Source organism: Pangasianodon hypophthalmus, chromosome 12 (assembly GCF_027358585.1).
Source record: "Pangasianodon hypophthalmus isolate fPanHyp1 chromosome 12, fPanHyp1.pri, whole genome shotgun sequence".
Taxonomy (NCBI): Eukaryota; Metazoa; Chordata; class Actinopteri; order Siluriformes; family Pangasiidae; genus Pangasianodon; species Pangasianodon hypophthalmus.
In genome coordinates this window covers 3,656,263-3,675,868 of record NC_069721.1, presented here as the reverse complement: position 1 = coordinate 3,675,868, position 19,606 = coordinate 3,656,263, and the positions used below count along the sequence as shown (strand labels likewise).

Here is a 19,606-nt window from a genome sequence, read left to right as displayed (position 1 = left end):
CACATTAAATATCCAGTTGATACAGCTGCAGGTCAAGAGCCTAAATTAAAAATGTGATCTCAGTGACTTTGACTGTGGCATGGTTGTTGGTGCCAGAAAAAATGGATCGGGAAGGCCACTGAAGAACTCTGAATTCATTGTTATGTTCATGAAACCAGTTTGAGATGACTTATGCTTTGCAACATTATCATGCTGGAAGTAGCCATTAGAAGATGGGTAAACTGTGGCCATGAAGGGATGCACATGGTCAGCAACAATACTCAAATAGGCTGTGGCATTCAAGAAATGATTGATTGGTATTAACGGGCCCAAGGTGTGCCAAGAAAACATTCCCCATACCATTACACCACCTACATCTGCCTGGACTGTTGACACAAGGCAGGCTGGGTCCATGGAGTCATGCTGCTGGTGCCAAACTTTGACCCTACCATCTGTGTGCCTCAGCAGAAATCGAGATTCATCAGAGCAGACTACGTTTTTCCAGTCCTCAACTGTCCAGTTTTGGTGAGCCTGTTCCCACTGCAGCCTCAGCTTTCTGTTCTTGGCTGACAGATTTGAAACCCGACATGGTCTTCTGCTGTAGTAGCCCATCCACCTCTAGGTTTGACGTTGTGAATTCTGAGATGCTTTTCTGCTCACCATAATTGTACAGAGTGGTTATCTGAGCCTTTCTGTCAGCTCGAACCAGTCTGGCCATTCTCTGTTGCCCACTCTAGAGGCTGTGATTGAAAAACTCCCAGGAGATCAGCAGTTATAGAAATTCTCAAACCCCAACTGGCACCAACAATCATGCCACGGTCAAAATCACTGAAATCACACTTTTCCCCATTCTGTGGTTGATATGAACATTACCTGAAGCTGCTGCCTCATGTCTGCATGATTTTATGCACTGTACTGCTGCCACACAATTGGCTGATTAGATAATTGCATGAATAAGTACATGTGTTCCTATTAAAGTGCTCACTGAGTGTATATATACATCCTAAAGCCAATACGGCAGACAAAATTGCACTAATGAACATCATTAGCATGGCTGTGATTCGGCGTAGGAACAAAGCCGTAAGTTGAGTGCCATACCTAATCACAGCCGTACAGATATATGTACTGTATATCTGCTCAATTGCACGTGTGATAATGCTTTTAACAGTTCTATAAACAAGAAACTAATATCAAGTAACTGATGTTTTGTAAGATTTTGCTTTGCTAGCAGAAATAGATCCCAAAGAAGCTACACTCACTTTATAATCCTTTGGCTAGCTGGCTAGCTAGCTCACATTGATTTGTACATTCCTGGTAAAGGTGTTTCCAGTGAAACTGGCTTCCCTTCCTTTTCAGCCAATGAGTTGATGTTGCTAACACTACTGTAGCAACAGTTTCAAACCAGGAAGTGGAATTTTATGTTGCGAACACAGAAGAGTGAAGAGATACACAGTGAATCATCCCAGTGCGGTTACACTAAATATAAGCGCTCTTGGGACGCCACTCGACCAATTAAATTAGTGGACTGGAACTAACTGTTGTATAAAGTCTCACAATGCACAGTGAATATCAGACCAACAACCAAGCCATGAACTCCAAGGAACTCTCTGTAGACTTCTGCAATCAAATTGTGTCGAGACGTAGATCTGGGCAAGGGTATAAAACCATTTATTAAGCTTTGAATATTCCCAAGAGCACAGTGGGCGCCATCATTAAGAAATGGAAAAACATTGGAACCAACAAGAATCTTCCTACAGCTGGCTGTCCAGCCAAACTCGGTGACCATGCTAGAAGGGAGGTGACCAAGAACTCAATGGCCACTTTAACAGAGCTTCAGAAGTCCTCCGCAGAGATCCTGAGAACCTGCCAGAAGGATAGCATCTCAGAAGTCAATCGGGCCTTTATGGCAGAGTGGCTAGACAGAAGCCAGTCCTAATTAAAAGACATATGGCAGGCACTTAAAGGACTATGAGGAAAATTATTCGCTGGCATGATGGGACAAATTTTTTACTTTTTTGGGCTAAACTCCAAGCACTACATCTGGCGAAAACCAGGTACTGCAATCAGCTGGCTAATACCATCCCCAATGTGAAGCATGTTGGTGGCAGCATCATGCTATGGGGTGCTTCTCAGCAGCAGAGACTGGTCAGAATTAAGAGAAGGATGAGTGCAGCCAAATACAGAGATGTCCTGCTCCAGAATGCACACATCATCAGATGTGCAAAGGTTCACCTTTTAGCATGACAATGATCCAAAGCATACAGCCAAGATAACACTGGCGTGGCTTTGAGACAAGCCCAGACTTGAACCACATAGAATAACAGTGGAAAGACCTGAAGATGGCAGTTCACAGATGCTCCCCATCCAATCGGATTGTGTTTCAGAGGATCTGCTAGAAATAATGGGAGAAACTGCCCAAATCCAAGTGTGCAAAGAAGACTCAAGCTGTAATTGGTGCCAAACATGTTTCTACAAAGCACCAAATAAAGGGTCTGAATATGCATCTAAATGATTTCATTTTTTGATTTTAAATAAATAAACTTTTTTCCACTTTGTCATTATCGATTATTGTATGTAGATGCCAAAAGGTAAATTTAATCCATTTAAAATTAAACCTATAACACGAGACAGTGTGCAAAAACTAAAATACTTTCTGAAAAACTGAAGGGCTCTGAATACTTTCATATATTCACAAACCCTGTCACCAAACACGTTAAGCTCTGGACCCCACAGACTGAGGGCATCTTGCAGGACTGTTTTGCTCTGACGGACTGGGATGTGTTTAAAGCTGCAGCCACTCTGGAGGACTCTTCTGTCTGCATACAGGATTATGCTGAGTATGTGACTGGGTACATTAGCACTTGTGCTGATAACATCGTACCCACCATACAAGTCAGGAAGTTCCCCAATCAGAAGACCTGGATAAACAGTCAGGTACGCCACATGCTGCGTGCTCGATCTGTTGCATTTACAACAGGCAACGAGACAGAGTACAAAGCTGCAAAGTACGGACTGAGAAGAGCCATTACAGCGACTAAAAGACAGTACAAAGAGAAGCTGGACAGCTTCTACTCTACTGCCGACGCAGGAAGGATGTGGCAAGGCCTGCAGCACATCACAGACTACAAGACCACCAGGAACACCACTGTCAGCCTTTCAGACAGCCTGCCAGATGACCTCAACACTTTCTATGCCCGCTTCGAGACCTCCAGCGTCGACACAGAGAGGACACACACACACACTCGGACCACCCAATCCCCCTCCCCCCCTCCTACTGTCTCATCAGCTGTGGTACACAAAGCACTGAGGAAGATCAACCCCCGCAAAGCAGCAGGGCCAGACAACATTCCTGGGCGGGCCCTCAGAGCTTGTGCTACAGAACTGGCTGATGTACTCACTTCCATCTTTAACCTCTCCCTCAGTCAAAACACCGTCCCAACCTGCTTCAAAACCACAACCATCATCCCCCTTCCCAAGAAGAACCCCCCAACCTGTCTGAATGACTACAGGCCAGTAGCACTCACTCCAATCATTATGAAGTGTTTTTGAGAGAGTGGTGCTGACCCACATTCAGAGCAGCATGCCAGACACTTTGGACCCCCTGCAGTATGCATATCGGACCAACAGGTCCACATCAGACGCCATTGCTGCTGCCCTCCATATTTCCCTCTCTCACCTGGAAGATAAGGACACCTACATCAGGATGCTCTTTATCGACTACAGTTCCGCCTTCAACACGGTCATCCCCCATAAACTCACCCACAAACTATTTGCACTTGGACTACACCCCACACTCTGCGACTGGCTCCTAGATTTCCTGACTGGCAGACCGCAGTCTGTCAGGATTGGAAATAGGACCTCAGACACCATCATAACAAACATTGGCACCCCACAGGGGTGTGTTCTCAGTCCCATCCTCTACACACTGTTCACACATGACTGTGTCGCCTCCCACAAGGACAACATCATCGCCGACGACACCGAAGTGATAGGACGGATCACTGGCGGAGATGAAGCAGCCTACAGGAGGGTGGTGGCCAGTCTTGTGACGTGGTGTGAGGACAACAACCTCACCCTCAACACGGACAAGACAAAGGAGATGATAGTGGACATGAAGAAAGAGAGGAGAACTCACCAACCACTGTTTATCCGAGAGCTTGAAGTGGAGAGGGTAAGCAGCTTTAAATATTTGGGGGTCCACATCAGCGAGGACCTCACCTGGACACTCAACACCACCCAGCTGGTTAAGAAAGCACAACAGCAGCTGTACTTCCTAAGGAGGCTGAGGAAGTTTGGCATGTCACCTAAGATCCTCAACAACTTCTACAGCTGTGTTGTTGAGAGCGTCTTGACCAGCTGCATCACTGTGTGGTATGGCAGCACTACAGTGAGGGACCGCAAACGTCTGCAGAGAGTGGTGAAGACTGCTGAGAAGATCATCAGGACTCCACTGCCCTCTCTGCAGACTATTTACCACCGCAGAGTCCACAGGAGAGCTGCCTCCATCCTTAAGGACCCAAACCACCCACAATACGGACTGTTCACACTCCTTCCCTCAGGACGGAGGTACAGGAGTGTGAAATGCAGAACCTCCAGACTAAGGAACTCCTTCTTCCCCTCAGCCATTAGACTTTTAAATAGGTAGCCAGTGGACACAAACTAGTCTCACATATCTCATAGAATAGGTGGACTGAACTGCTACAGCCCAATTTGCACATTTGTAAATGTTACTGCTGCTACTTCTTATCAAGAAGCTTCATTTTGATTTGCACATTGTTAAATGTGACAGCTGCTATTGTTATTGTGTAGTTGCACTCAATTTACTACAGGCTACTGTACTACTGTTTTTGTTTTTGTATTTGTATTGTATTGTTTTGTACATAAGTCAATATTGCACATAGAGATATACTTCATATGCACAAGTCAACACTGCACACTCACACATACAGATGTACATAGTATATATTTCTATATATATAATCTACACTTCTGTAACATAGTCTACACTTTATTATGTTTGTTTGTATGTATGTGCATGTCTGTTTTTATTTTTTTATTTCTATATAGTTCTGTTATCTTGGCATTCAATGTGGACAGCAAAGAAAGAATTTCATTGTTCAGGGAAACTTGGTTTCCTCACTGTGCACATGACAATAAACGCTGTGAATCTTGAATCTTTGAATATCCACTGTATATGACATTTTTATCAATCCTTTCGCTTTTGCATTTCTTGGCAGATAAGAAGTTTTTTTTTTTACCATGTTAATGTTTTTGAAGCTTGGCCCACAGCATATTCCCCAATAGAGTGTTCTATTGTATTAAATGCAGTTCATTATAACAATTATTCCGTCTCTCTCACACATACACCTACACACAAATAATGATTCATTCATATTTGCCTGAATTTATACATGCTAAATGAATATACAGTGTGCCAGAGTTCAATTTTAAAGTAGGAATAACAACCACTGTACCGTTTTATTACTGTTTAGTACTGTTTTTTTGCTTTATCTCAATCTGCATTTGTGTGACTCACATTTGTGTGAGTGATCATTCAGATGAATGTGAATTACTTATACAGGTGAGACAATTCTGGTTCTATTGCGAGTTTGTTTATTCAATCTCATATACTCCATACAAGACAAACTTTAACGTAAAGCATGAATGCATGGTGGACACAAAAGCACCATAACAGGAGTACAAATGGACACATGCTTCCTGACGTTCTACACTTCACTTTTAGCCCCTTACCTCTTGGAGACTCTGTATTGGGCTGTGGTGAGCTGCCCTGTTTGGGGGTCATGCACGGTGGCACGCCTGAGCTAAGGAGAAGGCACAGGGGAATACAGAGACAGAGGGAAGGAGGGAAAGGGTAAGAGCAAGCATGCCCAATAAGATTTCCCTTTATATCTTATTTGGTGAGCTGCACCTGCTTAAGTTCTCTCAGGGAACGTCTGCAAAGTATAAGGTGTAAATCAACTTGGCCATGTTAATTTTCTATCTCCTCTGTGTTAAGATAGCTTTTGCAGCAACCCTACCATGATCAACAACACACCTAGAGGAACAATCTGCACACTCCTTTTTAAACATCTTCAGTTGATTTCATCTCTGTGAAATCATTGTTAAAAATATTGTTGTTAAACCTCCAGCATGATTGAGGAATAAAATAAAATGATGTGAGGAATTAAATAAAATAACATACTAACATGCCAAAGAATAAATGAAACCAACTTAGTTACCAGGAGATGATAGGTATAGGTATTTGTTATACCGTTATACCGTCCCCTTTCAAAAGTAATGGAAAGGCAAGGCCTATTCTTTCGTTTTTGCTATACACTGATCAGCCATAACATTAAAACCACCTGCCTAATATTGTGTAGGTCCCCCTTGTGCCACCAAACCAGCTCTGACCCGTCTAGGCATGGACTCCACAAGACCTCTGAAGGTGTGCTGTGTTATCTGGCACCAAGATGTTAGCAGCAGATCCTTTAAGTCCTTTAAGTTGTGAGGTAGGGCCTCCATGGATCAGACTTGTTTGTCCAGCACATCCCACAGATGCTCACACATTATCCTGCTGAAAGAGGCCGTTAGGGAATACCGTTGCCACGAAGAGGTGTATTTGGTCTACAACAATGTTTGTAGGTGGCACGTGTCAAAGTAACATCCACATGAATGCCAGGACCCAAGGTTTCCCAGCAGAACATTGCCCAGAGCATCACACTGCCTCCACCGGCTTGCCTTCTTCTCATAGTGCATCCTGGTGCCGTCACTTCCCCAGGTAAGCGACACACCTGCACTCACCCGTCCACATGATGTAAAAGAAAACGTGATTCATCAGACCAGGCTGCCTTCTTCCATCACTCCATGGTCCAGCTCTGATGCTCATGCCCATTATTGGCATTTGCCCATTTTAGGCACTTTCAGCAGTGGACAGGGGTCAGCATGGGCACTCTGACCGGTCTGCCGCTACGCAGCAAGCTGCGAATAACTTGCCCAACACTTGCCCAATTAATGGTTTTTCCAACACATCAACTTCGAGAACTGACTGTTCACTTGCTGCCTAATATATCCCACCCCTTGACAGGTGCAGCTGTAATGAGATAATCAATGTTATTCACTTCACCTGTTCGTGGTTTAATGTTGTGGCTGATCTGTGTGTGTGTCTGTGTGTGTGTGTGTGTGTGTGTGTGTACATTTAAACCCACCGATGCATTGGAAGCACTGGTGAAAATGTCTATCACCACCAACTTTTGCTGAACGTTGGAAAACAAAGCTCAGAAGGAATAAATGATGGACTGTGGGAAGAGCTACGCAAGCTTGGGCTGCTATGCAAACGAGGCCCTGGGACTGCAATATTGCCTGATGCCGCTGGCCGGGATAGAGGGTTCTGAAAATGGCGTGAGAGACAGCAGAAGCATGGTAAGTGAGCCAGCATCGATGCTAGACTAAAGGATAACCTTAGTCGCCCGGCTCTACCATCCATTCTACTCTCCAATGTTCGCTATAAACTGTACTTCCTCAGACTACCCAGCATGAAGTCAGGAACTGCTGTGTTCTCGTTTTTATGAAAACATGGCTCAATGACAGCATTACGGACGCAGACATTCAGCTAGCTGGGCTACCCACACGTTGCGCCAACTGGATAGCAGCACTGTCTGGTAAGACTCATGGCAATGGTCTGTGTTTTTACACAAACAAAGAATGATGCAGGAATGCTGGTCTGGTCTCAAGCTACTGTTCATTGCTGGTGGAGTTTATGACTGTAAAGGTCCGGCAATACTACCTGCCCAGAGAGTTTACCACCGTGCTCATTGTCGCGTTGTACGTTGAACCTGGTGCTAATGCAAAGGAAGAGCTAAGTGAACTCTACAGGGTCTACAGTACTTTATAGACAGTACACGGTGACGGATTTTTCATTGTTGCTGGGGACTTTAACCATGTGCACCTGAAATCAGTGCTGCCAAAATTCTACCAGCATGTTGATTTCGCAACCCGTGGTACAAACACTTTAGACCTTGTTTAGATGAACATTCACAGTGCTAACAAGGCTGCGCCCAGCCCCCACCTCGGCTGCTCAGATCCCATTTCTGTTATGCTAATCCCATCATACAGACCACTCCTGAAATGCGCCAAACCGGTGCTGAAACAAGTGAGAACCAGGTCTGAGGGAGCCATCGCCGCACTTCAGGGCTGCTTTGAACACACAGACTGGAATATGTTCAGAGAAGCTGTTACATACCACAACACCACAAACTTGGAGGAATACACAGCATCAGTGACTGGCTACGTCAGCAAGTGCCTAGATGATGTGACTTCCTTCAAGACCATCACCACACGTGCAAACCAGAAACCGTGGATGACTGCTGAAACTCGTTCGCTGCTGAAAACTCGAGAAACTGACTTCAAGTCTGACAACAAGGCAGCCCTCTGCACAGCAACAGCCAATCTGTCCTGGGCTATCAAAGGCGCGAAGCGCAACTTCGCAGAAAGGATCCACGGTCCCTTACTAAATACCAAAGAAACAAAGTGCATGTGGCCATCACAGACTACAAAGCTACACCACTTGTCTGTGATGGTGACGCCTCACTCCCTGATGCACTAAACGATTTCTATGCATGGTTTGAAGCACAGAACAACATGCAAGTGGGGAAGACCACTCCAACTACCAAGTATTTTTGCCTGGGAGACCCCAGACTATCAGGATTGGCAACTCCAACTGCAGCACCACTGAACACTAGCGCTTCCCAGGGCTGTGTGCTCAGTCCACTACTGTTTACCCTGCTGATTGTGCTGCAAAGTACAGTTCAAATCACATCATCCAGTTTGCTGCTGATACTACAGACACAAAAACAGTGATGAGTCAGTGTACAGAGAGGAGGTGAACCAGCTCGCAGAATGGTGTAGAGACAACAATCTATCTCTTAATGTTGATAAGACTAAAGAGATAATTGTTGAATTCAGGAGACCGAAGTAGACCACTGACTACTTCACATCAACGGAACAACTGTGGAAAGAATCAAAAGCTCCAAGTTTCTTGGTGTGCACATGGAGGACCTCTCAACACCACCTGCCTAGCCAAGGAGAACCAGCAGCACCTCCACTTCCTAAAGAGGCTGAAGATAGCCATACTCCCAACTCTCATCCTACAGCTAATTCTGCCATCTGGCAGAAATTACAGGAGCATCTGTGCCACCACCAGCGGACTCTGTAACAGTTTCTTCCCTGAGATAGATTACTCAACACCCTGCTGCCCCCAATGCTCATCTGGGCTAGTCAAACATCTAACCCAGTGCGACTCAATACCACTTCACACCTGCACTTTACAAAGCTGCATCAGACACTTTTTATTATTTCATTTTTGCTGCCAATATTGCTGCTATATTTAATTGCTGCTACACTACAAAATAGTTATATACAAAATATAAAAATATACAACATACAATACAGAAAAAAGTGTTCAAGGTGTTGACTTGGCCTCCAAATTCCCCAGATCTCAATCCAATCCAGCATCTGTGGGATGTGCTGGACAAACAAGTCTGATCCATGGAGGCCCCACCTCAAAACGTATAAGATTTAGAGGATCTGCTGCTAACGTCTTGGTGCCAGATAGCACAGCACACCTTCAGAGGTCTTGTGGATTCCATGCCTCAATGGGTCAGAGCTGTTTTGGCAGCACAAAGGGGACCTAAACAATATTAATTCAATTCAATTTTATTTGTATAGCACTTTTAACAACAGACACTGTCACAAAGCAGCTTTACAGAAATAAATACTTTCAATATATAAATTTTAAATGTATGAATTTATTCCTAATGAGCAAGCCAGAGTCAAGGAAAAACTCCCTGAGATGATATGAGGAAGAAACCTTGAGAGGAACCAGACTCAAAAGGGAACCCATCCTCATCTGGGTGAAATGGATAGTACAACTATAAATAAATCCCTTCTATAACTGTGTACTAAATGAACAAATAGTGCACTTGTGCAACCAGTAAATTCACTACAGTTTTCACATGAAGTCTGTTTGTTGAACTTATCCACTTTTCACTGATGGAGACTTGAGTGCAAAACTGTTTGTGGCAATTGCCATCATATGAATTGTCGTCCAAAGCCATCTTCATGGTTTTTAAGTGGTACCATCCTCAGCAATCTCAATGATCATATTAGGCAGGTGGTGTTAATGTTATGGCTGATCGGTGTATGTAATTTTTTTTTTTTTCCATTTAAAACTGAAATGCACAGTGTGTCCCTGTGTGTCCTGTCTTCTAAAGATGCTGAGATAGAATGTGGTGAAAAAACATGTCTGGATGACATGCATGGCCTGTGTGCCTATAGGTGTCTTACCTCTTGCTGATACGATAGTGGGCGGTCTCCAGTACACCAGTGACAGGGTTGGAAATGGTGGCTCGGCGCAGCTGTGAAGCCAACCGGCCGAGAGGAGACGAATTACTCACTACGCCAATTATGTACATTGGTTTGGGGATTACGATGTTCCCATAACACTAAACCTCAGTGGGCCTCATTTATCCATCTTTTTGTAAAGTTGTGTGTAAATATTTGCATAAGCCAAACAGAACTTTCTGCTGGAACTTTCTACTTACAAAGGTTTCGGAAACGCTGATTTTCTACATACACGCATGTGTATGCTAATCACCCATAAAGTGCAAAGGGCGGTCCCAATACAGCTTATTTGCATTTGGTGATGCCCACATAAAAGTGCACAGAGGATTGTAAACACGAAATGACTACTAAACGGTAAAAGAAAAGGCAGAACTGCAGAAGTTATTCTGACTCACTTCTATGCCTATAAAAAACATTTAGCAGCGTATCAGCACCTGAAAAGGTCAAAATCTAGAGATAAATTACAGAAAAGGTTTATGGATTTCTTTGTATTTCATATTTTTTTAATACAAATCATATAAATTGACTGTGTTTCACAAAATTTTCAGAATGGTACTCTTAGTCTCTGATCTAATGAACTAGCATGAGGATGTTCATTAAATCAGAGACTAGAAACTAGAAAGTACTTCTCTAAGTTGCTCTAAATAACGGCTTCTGCTAAATGCTGTAAATGTAACATAAATAAGCAATTTGAACTTGACAATATTATCCATACATAAAAGCACAGTAATTCATTTAAATTATCTGATTTGAGGTTGATCAGTCAAGGTTTACATTAGTTAGTCTTCCTATGCATAAATTTGCACACACTCAGGAACATGAGTAGAATACAAAAGTTTTTTTTCTGAAATTATGGGAATTTTCATTAATAATGAATTTCTTGTGTAGATGTTCCTACAAACCATTTTTACAAATAAATCCATTTGAATCCAGCTTGATAAATGAGGCCCAATGTTTCATAAATGAATACATCCCTCAATTAGCCTGAACTACAAGGTCATACTGTGCTGGGAATAGCATTAGACAGATAACTGCACTACTGCAGCATATTACAGCATATTATAGCATTTGGTAGTAAACCAAATCTAGATCCTTAGCAATACCAGCATGAAGATCAGGTCTAAGTTAGCCATAATATCTTATTGAATGCATTTCTCAAAGACTCAGAAACTGCCTTCAATCTACGAACTCTTTTAAATTCAGAGCAAAAGTAACTGGAGCACTACATCTAGTATAGTTTCTCCAGTTCAGGTTTTGTCTGTTGCAAACACCAAATCAGCTCACTTAGAACTTTGTAATTTACCAATGTGTAGCATATAAGGTTTTCAGCACTACTTTTGAAAACCAGTGATGTGTGATCCATTTTATAACCAGTAACCAAGTTCATTCCAGCACAAATATAAAACTGATCTAAAATGAAAATATTTGTAACTGATAAAGAGCTCTAGAGCTTGTTGAACTCACCCTGGGCTTGGCCAGTTCCTTCACTTTTTCCATCTCTCTTTCACTGATGATGTTGTGGAAACGGACAATGCGTGGCTGGTCCCACTCATCCTCCTGTTTCACAGGGCCCAGCACATAGTATGGGTGCCTGTTGTTGTCGTAGAAACGGCAAAACAGTCGACTCTGTTTGCGTGGGGTCTGCGTGGTTCAAAATGAACAGTAAGAAACTGTAAATCCGGTCCTATATAGCTGTGCCAAGTACATGGCCTGGTCAGCTAATCTGTTGGTTTCAATGAACAGCTACTGCAAATTGTAGCTGTATATAGTATATAAAGACAAGTGACAAATGAAAAGAAGATCCTGAATAAATGAGTGGAAATGCTTCCAGGAGGTGTACTATGCAGTAAAGCAATAAAAATCCTAATATACTCTGTGGCCTGTATAAAAATGTTGAGCAGGCCCAGTTGACCTCGATTTTAGATTAAGATGGTAGGAGGAAAAGATCAAAGTGACTCTGAAAGAGGGTTCATTATTGGGGCATGGATGACAGTGGCTTCTGTCACAAAGCTTGCTCAACTGCCTACTGTTTAAATATGAACAGTGACTAAAATGAATTATGCATATAGATCTGTGAGAAAGACATCAGTAAATTGTGGTGGAAAGCGTAGCTCTGAAATGTTTTTTCCTCCATTTTCTCCCCAATTTGGTCACCTGCAAATAAACAGCAATCAACCAGCTGTCTGCCATCATACCAGAGCAACCAAACGGGAAGGGTGAAGGTTAAAACATTCGTACACTGAGATATCAGTCAGCTGATGCAAACCACTGAATGTTTGATGAGGATGAAAATGATGTAAATCATATGTCACTGGCCTTCACAGTCACCAGATTTCAACCCAACTGAACACCTATGGGAGATTTTGGAGCGAGGTGTTAGACATTGCTCTCCACCACGAACTGAGCACCAACTGAGAGAATATCTTTTGTAAGAATGTTGTTTATCCCTGTAGTTATTACTGTAACCCCACTGTGAGGACTCTAACAATGTACTTTCTGAACTAAAGGAAGCACATAATGAAGTTAGACTCTTACCAGCCTGATTCCTTCACCTCTGCAAAGCTGCTCATATTTCCTCCTTTCTGTAAGGAAATCCTTCTTCCTGTCCACCTCTCTCTTCTCTCGCTCCTTTTTCTCCTCCTCTGTTCCTCTCTGCTCCCTCTCTGCTTTTCTCTGCTTGGCCAGCTGGTATTCAAAGTACTTTAGGTTGCCATTGGCTCTCTGATGAGCTGGATCTGTACAGCAGAAATTATTATATTAGCTGTTAGAAAATATCACATCAGGAAAGTACAGCCCTTTTTAACAAAGCATCATGCAAATCAATTTCCAAGCAATTTCCAAATGAAATATTTGAGTAGGTATCCTGTAAATCATATCCTGCATTGCAAGATATACAGACCATGCTGAGCCCGGCTTTCCAGCATGCCTGCATCCATATTCTTTTAATGATTTCAAACAACCTATACCAACCACTATAACATCACCACATATTATCTAGAGAATAATCCAGGTTCTGGCAGTTATAACACTATCAGTTGTGAATAACACTGTGTATTTCGTATAGGACCAGATGAGTCAGTGTTACACAAAGATGAAAAATCGGTGAAAAATTTGCAACATCAGGTAGGATTTGAATAATCTCGTGGCAGGCCTTACCTAGCGTCAGCAGTCTTTTGGTATGCTCCAGGGCTCTCTCTAGCTCCCCCTGCTGGTAAACAGAGTAGCCCAGGTAGTCCAGGATGGTCACGGCATCAACGCTTGACTCCTCACCCTCATCCAACTGTCTCAGAGCCTGTGCCATCCACAGCTCTGTGTGATAGTAATCTGCTTCTGAGTATGCAATCTTCCCCAACTCAAAACAGTCCTCCACTGTCAGAGTGCTCTTATATGGCATATCTGCAGACAAACCTATGACAGCACATATAAACATTTGTAGCATTCCAAGATAAACCCTGTAAATTCATTGCTAGTCCTACATGACACTGACAAAATACCATATTATAACTACATTACAACCAAAAGTCCATTATAATATATTAGCATCACACTGAAGAAACAAGATTATGGACAGGCTTGTGTTATTATTAATAAGCAATGTATATTGCAACCCTAGCTGTAAGCCCATAACCTCTCTTTTCCTTCAGGCTGTACTCACCAGGAAGATCTCCAGTGGAGATAGCATGTGTTTCTAGCTTATAGGTGTCCTGAAGACGGATTAGTGCTTTGGCTGCTCCTGCCTGATCTTCATCGCTAGGGAAGTACTGCCGGTGGATGGTTAGGTTGGAGATAAATCCTGTGTAAGATCAGACATTTGTTTATTTATTTTTGGCTTCTGCAGATGGAGTTTTAGATTAAACTTTTTCTAAATATATGTATTCCTATCCAAACTTGACAGAAAATTCTGCATGGAGTATACATTTTTTAATAAACCAATGCCATATTCCTCTCCAAGTTTGTGCTTGCAGAGATAAATTATTTTGATCTAAAGAGTTCAGATAAAGAGATACAACACTGACCATCAGACATGTCTCTAAGCACCAGGTCTTCTACTTCACCCCACTCTGTGTTCAGCCTTTTCATCAGTTTGAAGGCATTGACTGGGTGACCAAGGAAGCCCTCAGGGTCATATGTAGCAGTGGCTGTTAGTTTCTCCATTTTCTCAACCCAACTGAAAAATATATCCACACATCCATGAAATGTTTTTATGATCTCACTTATTATTAGAAGCAGGCTTAAGCTGGTCTTTTGTTTGTGTCAGTCCAAGACCAGCTTACTGAGATGAAAGGTTCTGTCGTCTTGTTTGAATGCACTTATCCATGTATAATTAAAGTTCAATTTAAGCTTAATTTTGAATTACTTTACATTTTTCCAAACTGCTGATCACGCTCCATCACAGAACAGTGCAACGTACTCAGAAGAAAGCGCCACCTACTCTCTTCTGCTCATGGACACTGTGGCTAGTGTCACTGTAACTGACAGAAGAGAGAGAGTATGCTATCCCTCCCACCCAGAGAGCATGGCCAATTTTGCTCTCTTGGACCTGCAGCCACAGATTAGCTGTGGCATCACCAGGACTTGAACTTGCGATCTCCAGACACTTTCCTGCTGAGCATACAAATTTATATTCTAATTATTAATTTTGATTTTGTTTACTGATGATCTCCTGACAGTTATCACTAGTCACATGTTATATCATCTGGACAGTCAGGTTTTATTTGGCCTCTAATTGGATGCAGTTGGTTTTGGCTGTATTATTTTTCAATTTTGTCTGGCTGTAGTAAGAATTAGATTCAATGGTAGAGTTGGATCAGGCTTGGACAATATTATTAGACTATGGTTAATTAAAGATCTAAATCCACTCTGTGACTGTTAATCTAAGGGTTGTGAACTCTAAGCTGCACACTTTTTGCCTGTGAAGAAAAAAATAAAATTGGAGCAATCAACAGATGATTACAATGCAGTTCAGTCCAGCCACAGGTGGCAGTATAGAGTTAGAACCTGCAGTGGATGTATTTATGGGCCCATTAACTAGCCTACATGTTAGCTATGTCTATTGTTTGACAGGCATGGCCAAAACATACAAAATATTAGCGGAAATAATGGGAGATAATAGGAGAAGCATGGTAACAAATCTAAGAGTTATGTACAGTTACACATCCATCATCAGGTGTAATGTGCAAATTATGCCTGGATGCCAATACGAATGGAGAAATGACAACTGGAAAACTGTGGGCATAATGGAAACTGGGCTGTCTTAAACACCACATACAACAGAACACACATTTAGAGGCAGTGAGTACTGCATCTATCGGGATGAAGTGCTGAGGACATAATGAAAGCAGTTACACAATTCTATACCAGTAACGATCTTGATTTGTAGAAAAAGGTCATGCTGACCGCTGATGGTGCATCTGTCATGCTGGGGAAACATAACGGAGTGGGCACAGCTTAGCATATAAAATTGTAATATAAAATAGCTATCATCGTCTTGCAACAATTACATATTGTTTTAGTTAGTGTGTGAAGAGAGCCTCAAAGGAGGGACTGGGGAAATTTGATGAATAGTCTAATAAAGAAATAAACATTATATGTTTTTTATAGAATTTTTTATAAGAATAACATAGGCTACACTATGTGGCTCATGGTGTATTTCTGCTCAAATGGCAGAAGTATCTGCCCAACAGAAATAGACTTTGCTCAGCAAAGAAAAAATAAATTGATGGAACACTGTGACTTACTGTTTGACCTGCTCCAGCTTGCTCTCTTCTGCTTTGATATAGTCTTTCAGAGATGTCACCAGATCCTTCTCCATAAACAGCAGATCTGTCATTTGGCCTGTTGACATAATAGAGTAGACAAACATACATAAACATAAATGGAAGCGCTTAAGAGCATGTTATGCTAAATGAACAGTGATCAAATTGTTTTAGCAAACTTGTGAATATCAACTGACCGACAGAAGTATAGAAGTCATTGTGGGCAGAGCAATCGTGAAGAAGTGCGCTGATCAGCAATATATACCATACGCTCCAAGTCTCCATCTACACACATACATAAATACACACAAATTACAATGATTTCTGTGAGAGCTTATTAGTACATGCTGTAACTTCATCTACATACATAAATACAAAAGTGTAAAAACAAAAGACAGGTTGAGCTACACACCCGTTCACTCTTATTAAACATTTATTGCATAACGTTACACAGTCGTGGCATGATGCCCCAGTGTGTAGCATTGCCATGTCACAGCTCCAGCGTCCTGGGTTCGATGGAGACTCAGCAAACATTGAAAATGTTTATCTTTTCTGATGAGATCAAGATGTACATTTCTGGCCTTGGTACAAAGTGCTACATTTGGTTGAAACCAGCATGGTTGTAGTAGCACCATTTTGTGGGGACTAAGAAACTCGTCAGGGCAGAGGACAAAATGGCTTGAGCCAAGCAATCCTACAAGAAAACTTGTTCCAGTCTGTCAAAAACTTGAGACTGGGACAGGGTTTCACCTTCCAACTGGACAACAACCTTAAGCATACTGCCAAAGCTAAACTGGAGAGGTTCAAAACTAAAAACTGGAGTTAGAACACTGCAGTCAGACCTCGATCTGATTGAGAATCTGTGGCAAGACATTTGTTCTCCATCCAATCTGAGAGAATTTGAGCAATTCTGAGCAAAAGTTCCCAAAGCACTCTATGCTGATTAAGTGTGATTTAGCCAGCACACTAGAGTTCTTTGGTTAGGTTGCTACTGTATATTGTGGGAGCTTTAACTTGCCGAGACTTTCGGGTTAGGACAGCAATAGTGAAAACACAGATATCAAACAACTGATTTAGTATTCAGGCAGCTAATAACTTTTTAATGGGCATGAAAAGAAATCCCACCAAAAAAACAATCCAGACTTCCCCAATCACCTGTCACGTCAAAATAAAACACATTCATTTATACAATGCAGTAACAAAATTACTGATAATACAAAAACTTTAATTTCTCACACTGGCATCAGTTTCACACTACTCTCAGCTGTGTGCTGAGCACTCGAGTTGGTGAGTGACAAGGATTTTTGGTTTTTTAAATAAATTGGAAAATGGACAGAAATATGGCGAAGGAAGAATATAAACAAACCTGTACGTGTTCATTATGTAAATGTAAAAAAAAAAAAAAAAAAGTTTCAGACATTTTTGTGTCTTGCATCCACTGTTTATTTTCTGTGTAAATATCCAGAACACATTTCTGCATCGCTACAGATCTGTGCTGTGGGTTTTTGTGTCTCAGGAGCTCCTCAAGCATCAGGTGAGCAGGCTGCATCACATTCACATAATACACACAATACACACTACTCACACATTGTACACACAAGACACACTACACACAAGACACACTACACACACATTGTACACACAATACACACTACTCACACATTGTACACACAAGACACACTACACACAAGACACACTACACACACATTGTACACACAAGACACACTACACACAAGACACACTACACACACATTGTACACACAAGACACACTACACACACAATACACACACTACACACACAATACACACACTACACACACACTACACACAAGACACACACACACAATACACACAATACACACACTACACATAATACACACAAGTCATACAATACACTTCCTGCAGTAGGGTCGAGTCAGGGCCGAATCTTTCTCACTGCAATCGACTCGGAACCAGAACCAGACCCAGACCCACTCGCTCACACGGTCTCAGTCCAGTTGTTTCTGTCAGATTACTGTGTTCTCACTTTCCCAGAAGAAGCTCACCAAAGAGGAAAACGCACAGGGTTCAGTACAAACGGACTAAACCGTGTGTGTGAAGGGGAAAGGGTGCCACGTCCCCGGCCCTACCCCCATACAGGCGGTTTGTTCAGCCCCGGGGGCGCATGGACTACACCTCCGCCAGCTTCTCCTACCCCACGGAAAGAAACATTTATTCACAATCACTGGCTTTCCTCATCTTAACAGTGACCTGTAATTATAATGACAACGCAGTATCTGGCCTAAATCCGGTTCTTTTGAGATGAACACGTTGATATGAAAAGAAAATAACTGCTAATCGTAGTTTAACATTATAACATTATATACATTTAGCCAGAATGTGTTTGCTTCGGTTATTTCCGGATTGCGCAAACAGGGAAAAGTACAACTAACTATAAATCCCCCGCTGGAGGACAAAACTTTCTCCTCAGCTCAGCGAAATCAACACCGAGCTCCAGTGTGTCAGTAAACACAGCCCTGAATTCAGCCCTCACACAGCAAACACTGCCCACAGGCCCTGAGCAAAATAATCACCATAACACAAGTAAAGCTAGAAAGTAAAGCTCTTCCTCCTCCGACAAGCAGCGGCTCAAACACACACACAGAAATTTCTAGACTTTCTCAGATTCCCGTTTCCCAAAAAAAAAAAAAAAAACATCAAACAAAAAAAAAACCCAGACAAAAAAACCTTGGTCCGTCGGTTGTGTTTTCATTCAAAGAGAAATAATGAAATAATCCGAACAAGACATGAAACCTACCATCATGTTTTTCCTTTTCCTACCGGGCCAGTGGATCAGTACCGCGGCTCTGCTCCCAGTCTGACGGCTCCCGGGACTGCGGCGCTGCAGAGTGTCGCCCCCTGCTGGCAGAAAGAAGGTCCTGCACAGAGTGTAACGGCACACACCCTATAGACAGTCATCAGCCTGCTGTCCGGGGGAAAAGAACACCAGGCAGGGCATCAGGGCAGTTAATGCGCTCAGTCCTGTACATGTTTCACTTCCCCAGTTCGTGCTCACAATCACGGGAAAGATGGGAGTGGTTTAGAAAAATAAACAGCTTAGAAGAATGAAATAAACAATCCACTAAAATGTTCTCCAACTTGAAATAAACCAGCAGAGCGTTATCTTTATTTTGATTACCCGCTTTTTTCCGGTTATCAGTTCTCCAAACAGCAGGGGGCGCTGTAACCTCAGCGAGCCGAAAAAACAAACGGCAAAATGTGTAAATTACAGGTTCCACCTCCGTGTTCGTTTTTTGTTAGCAACAAGCTAGCCAGCTAACTGTGATAAGAGATATATACATTCTTCCTCAAACAGCAAACTATATAGTCAGTGTTATAGAGTTAACAAGCGAATATGTCTATATGTTGATTGGTCTAAAGCAAATACTTATATATACAGTATAACTCATTTAAAGGTATGACGTGCTACATTG

The 19,606-nt window shown here is 42.3% G+C and overlaps 1 protein-coding gene across 5 annotated transcripts in view; it reads right to left on the bottom strand.

Moving 5' to 3' along the window:
• p4ha1a (prolyl 4-hydroxylase, alpha polypeptide I a) overlaps positions 1–19,606 on the bottom strand; it is a 25,726-nt gene extending 6,120 nt beyond the window's left edge. Inside the window, exons 1-10 of one of the 5 annotated variants that reach the window (XM_053238814.1) lie at positions 18,931–19,606; positions 16,331–16,418; positions 16,116–16,212; positions 14,394–14,545; positions 14,033–14,170; positions 13,534–13,785; positions 12,913–13,112; positions 11,842–12,018; positions 10,321–10,391; positions 5,731–5,796 (exon numbers count right to left, since the gene is read on the bottom strand). In XM_053238814.1, the coding sequence (XP_053094789.1) occupies positions 5,731–5,796; positions 10,321–10,391; positions 11,842–12,018; positions 12,913–13,112; positions 13,534–13,785; positions 14,033–14,170; positions 14,394–14,545; positions 16,116–16,212; positions 16,331–16,418; positions 18,931–18,936 (1,247 nt within the window). In that variant the 5' untranslated portion in view covers positions 18,937–19,606. Of the gene's footprint in view, positions 1–5,730; positions 5,802–10,320; positions 10,392–11,841; positions 12,019–12,912; positions 13,113–13,533; positions 13,786–14,032; positions 14,171–14,393; positions 14,546–16,115; positions 16,213–16,330; positions 16,419–16,545; positions 16,582–18,022; positions 18,724–18,930 lie in introns of those variants that run through there. The other 4 variants (XM_034309039.2, XM_026935100.3, XM_026935096.3 and 1 more) reach the window with 4 other exon arrangements.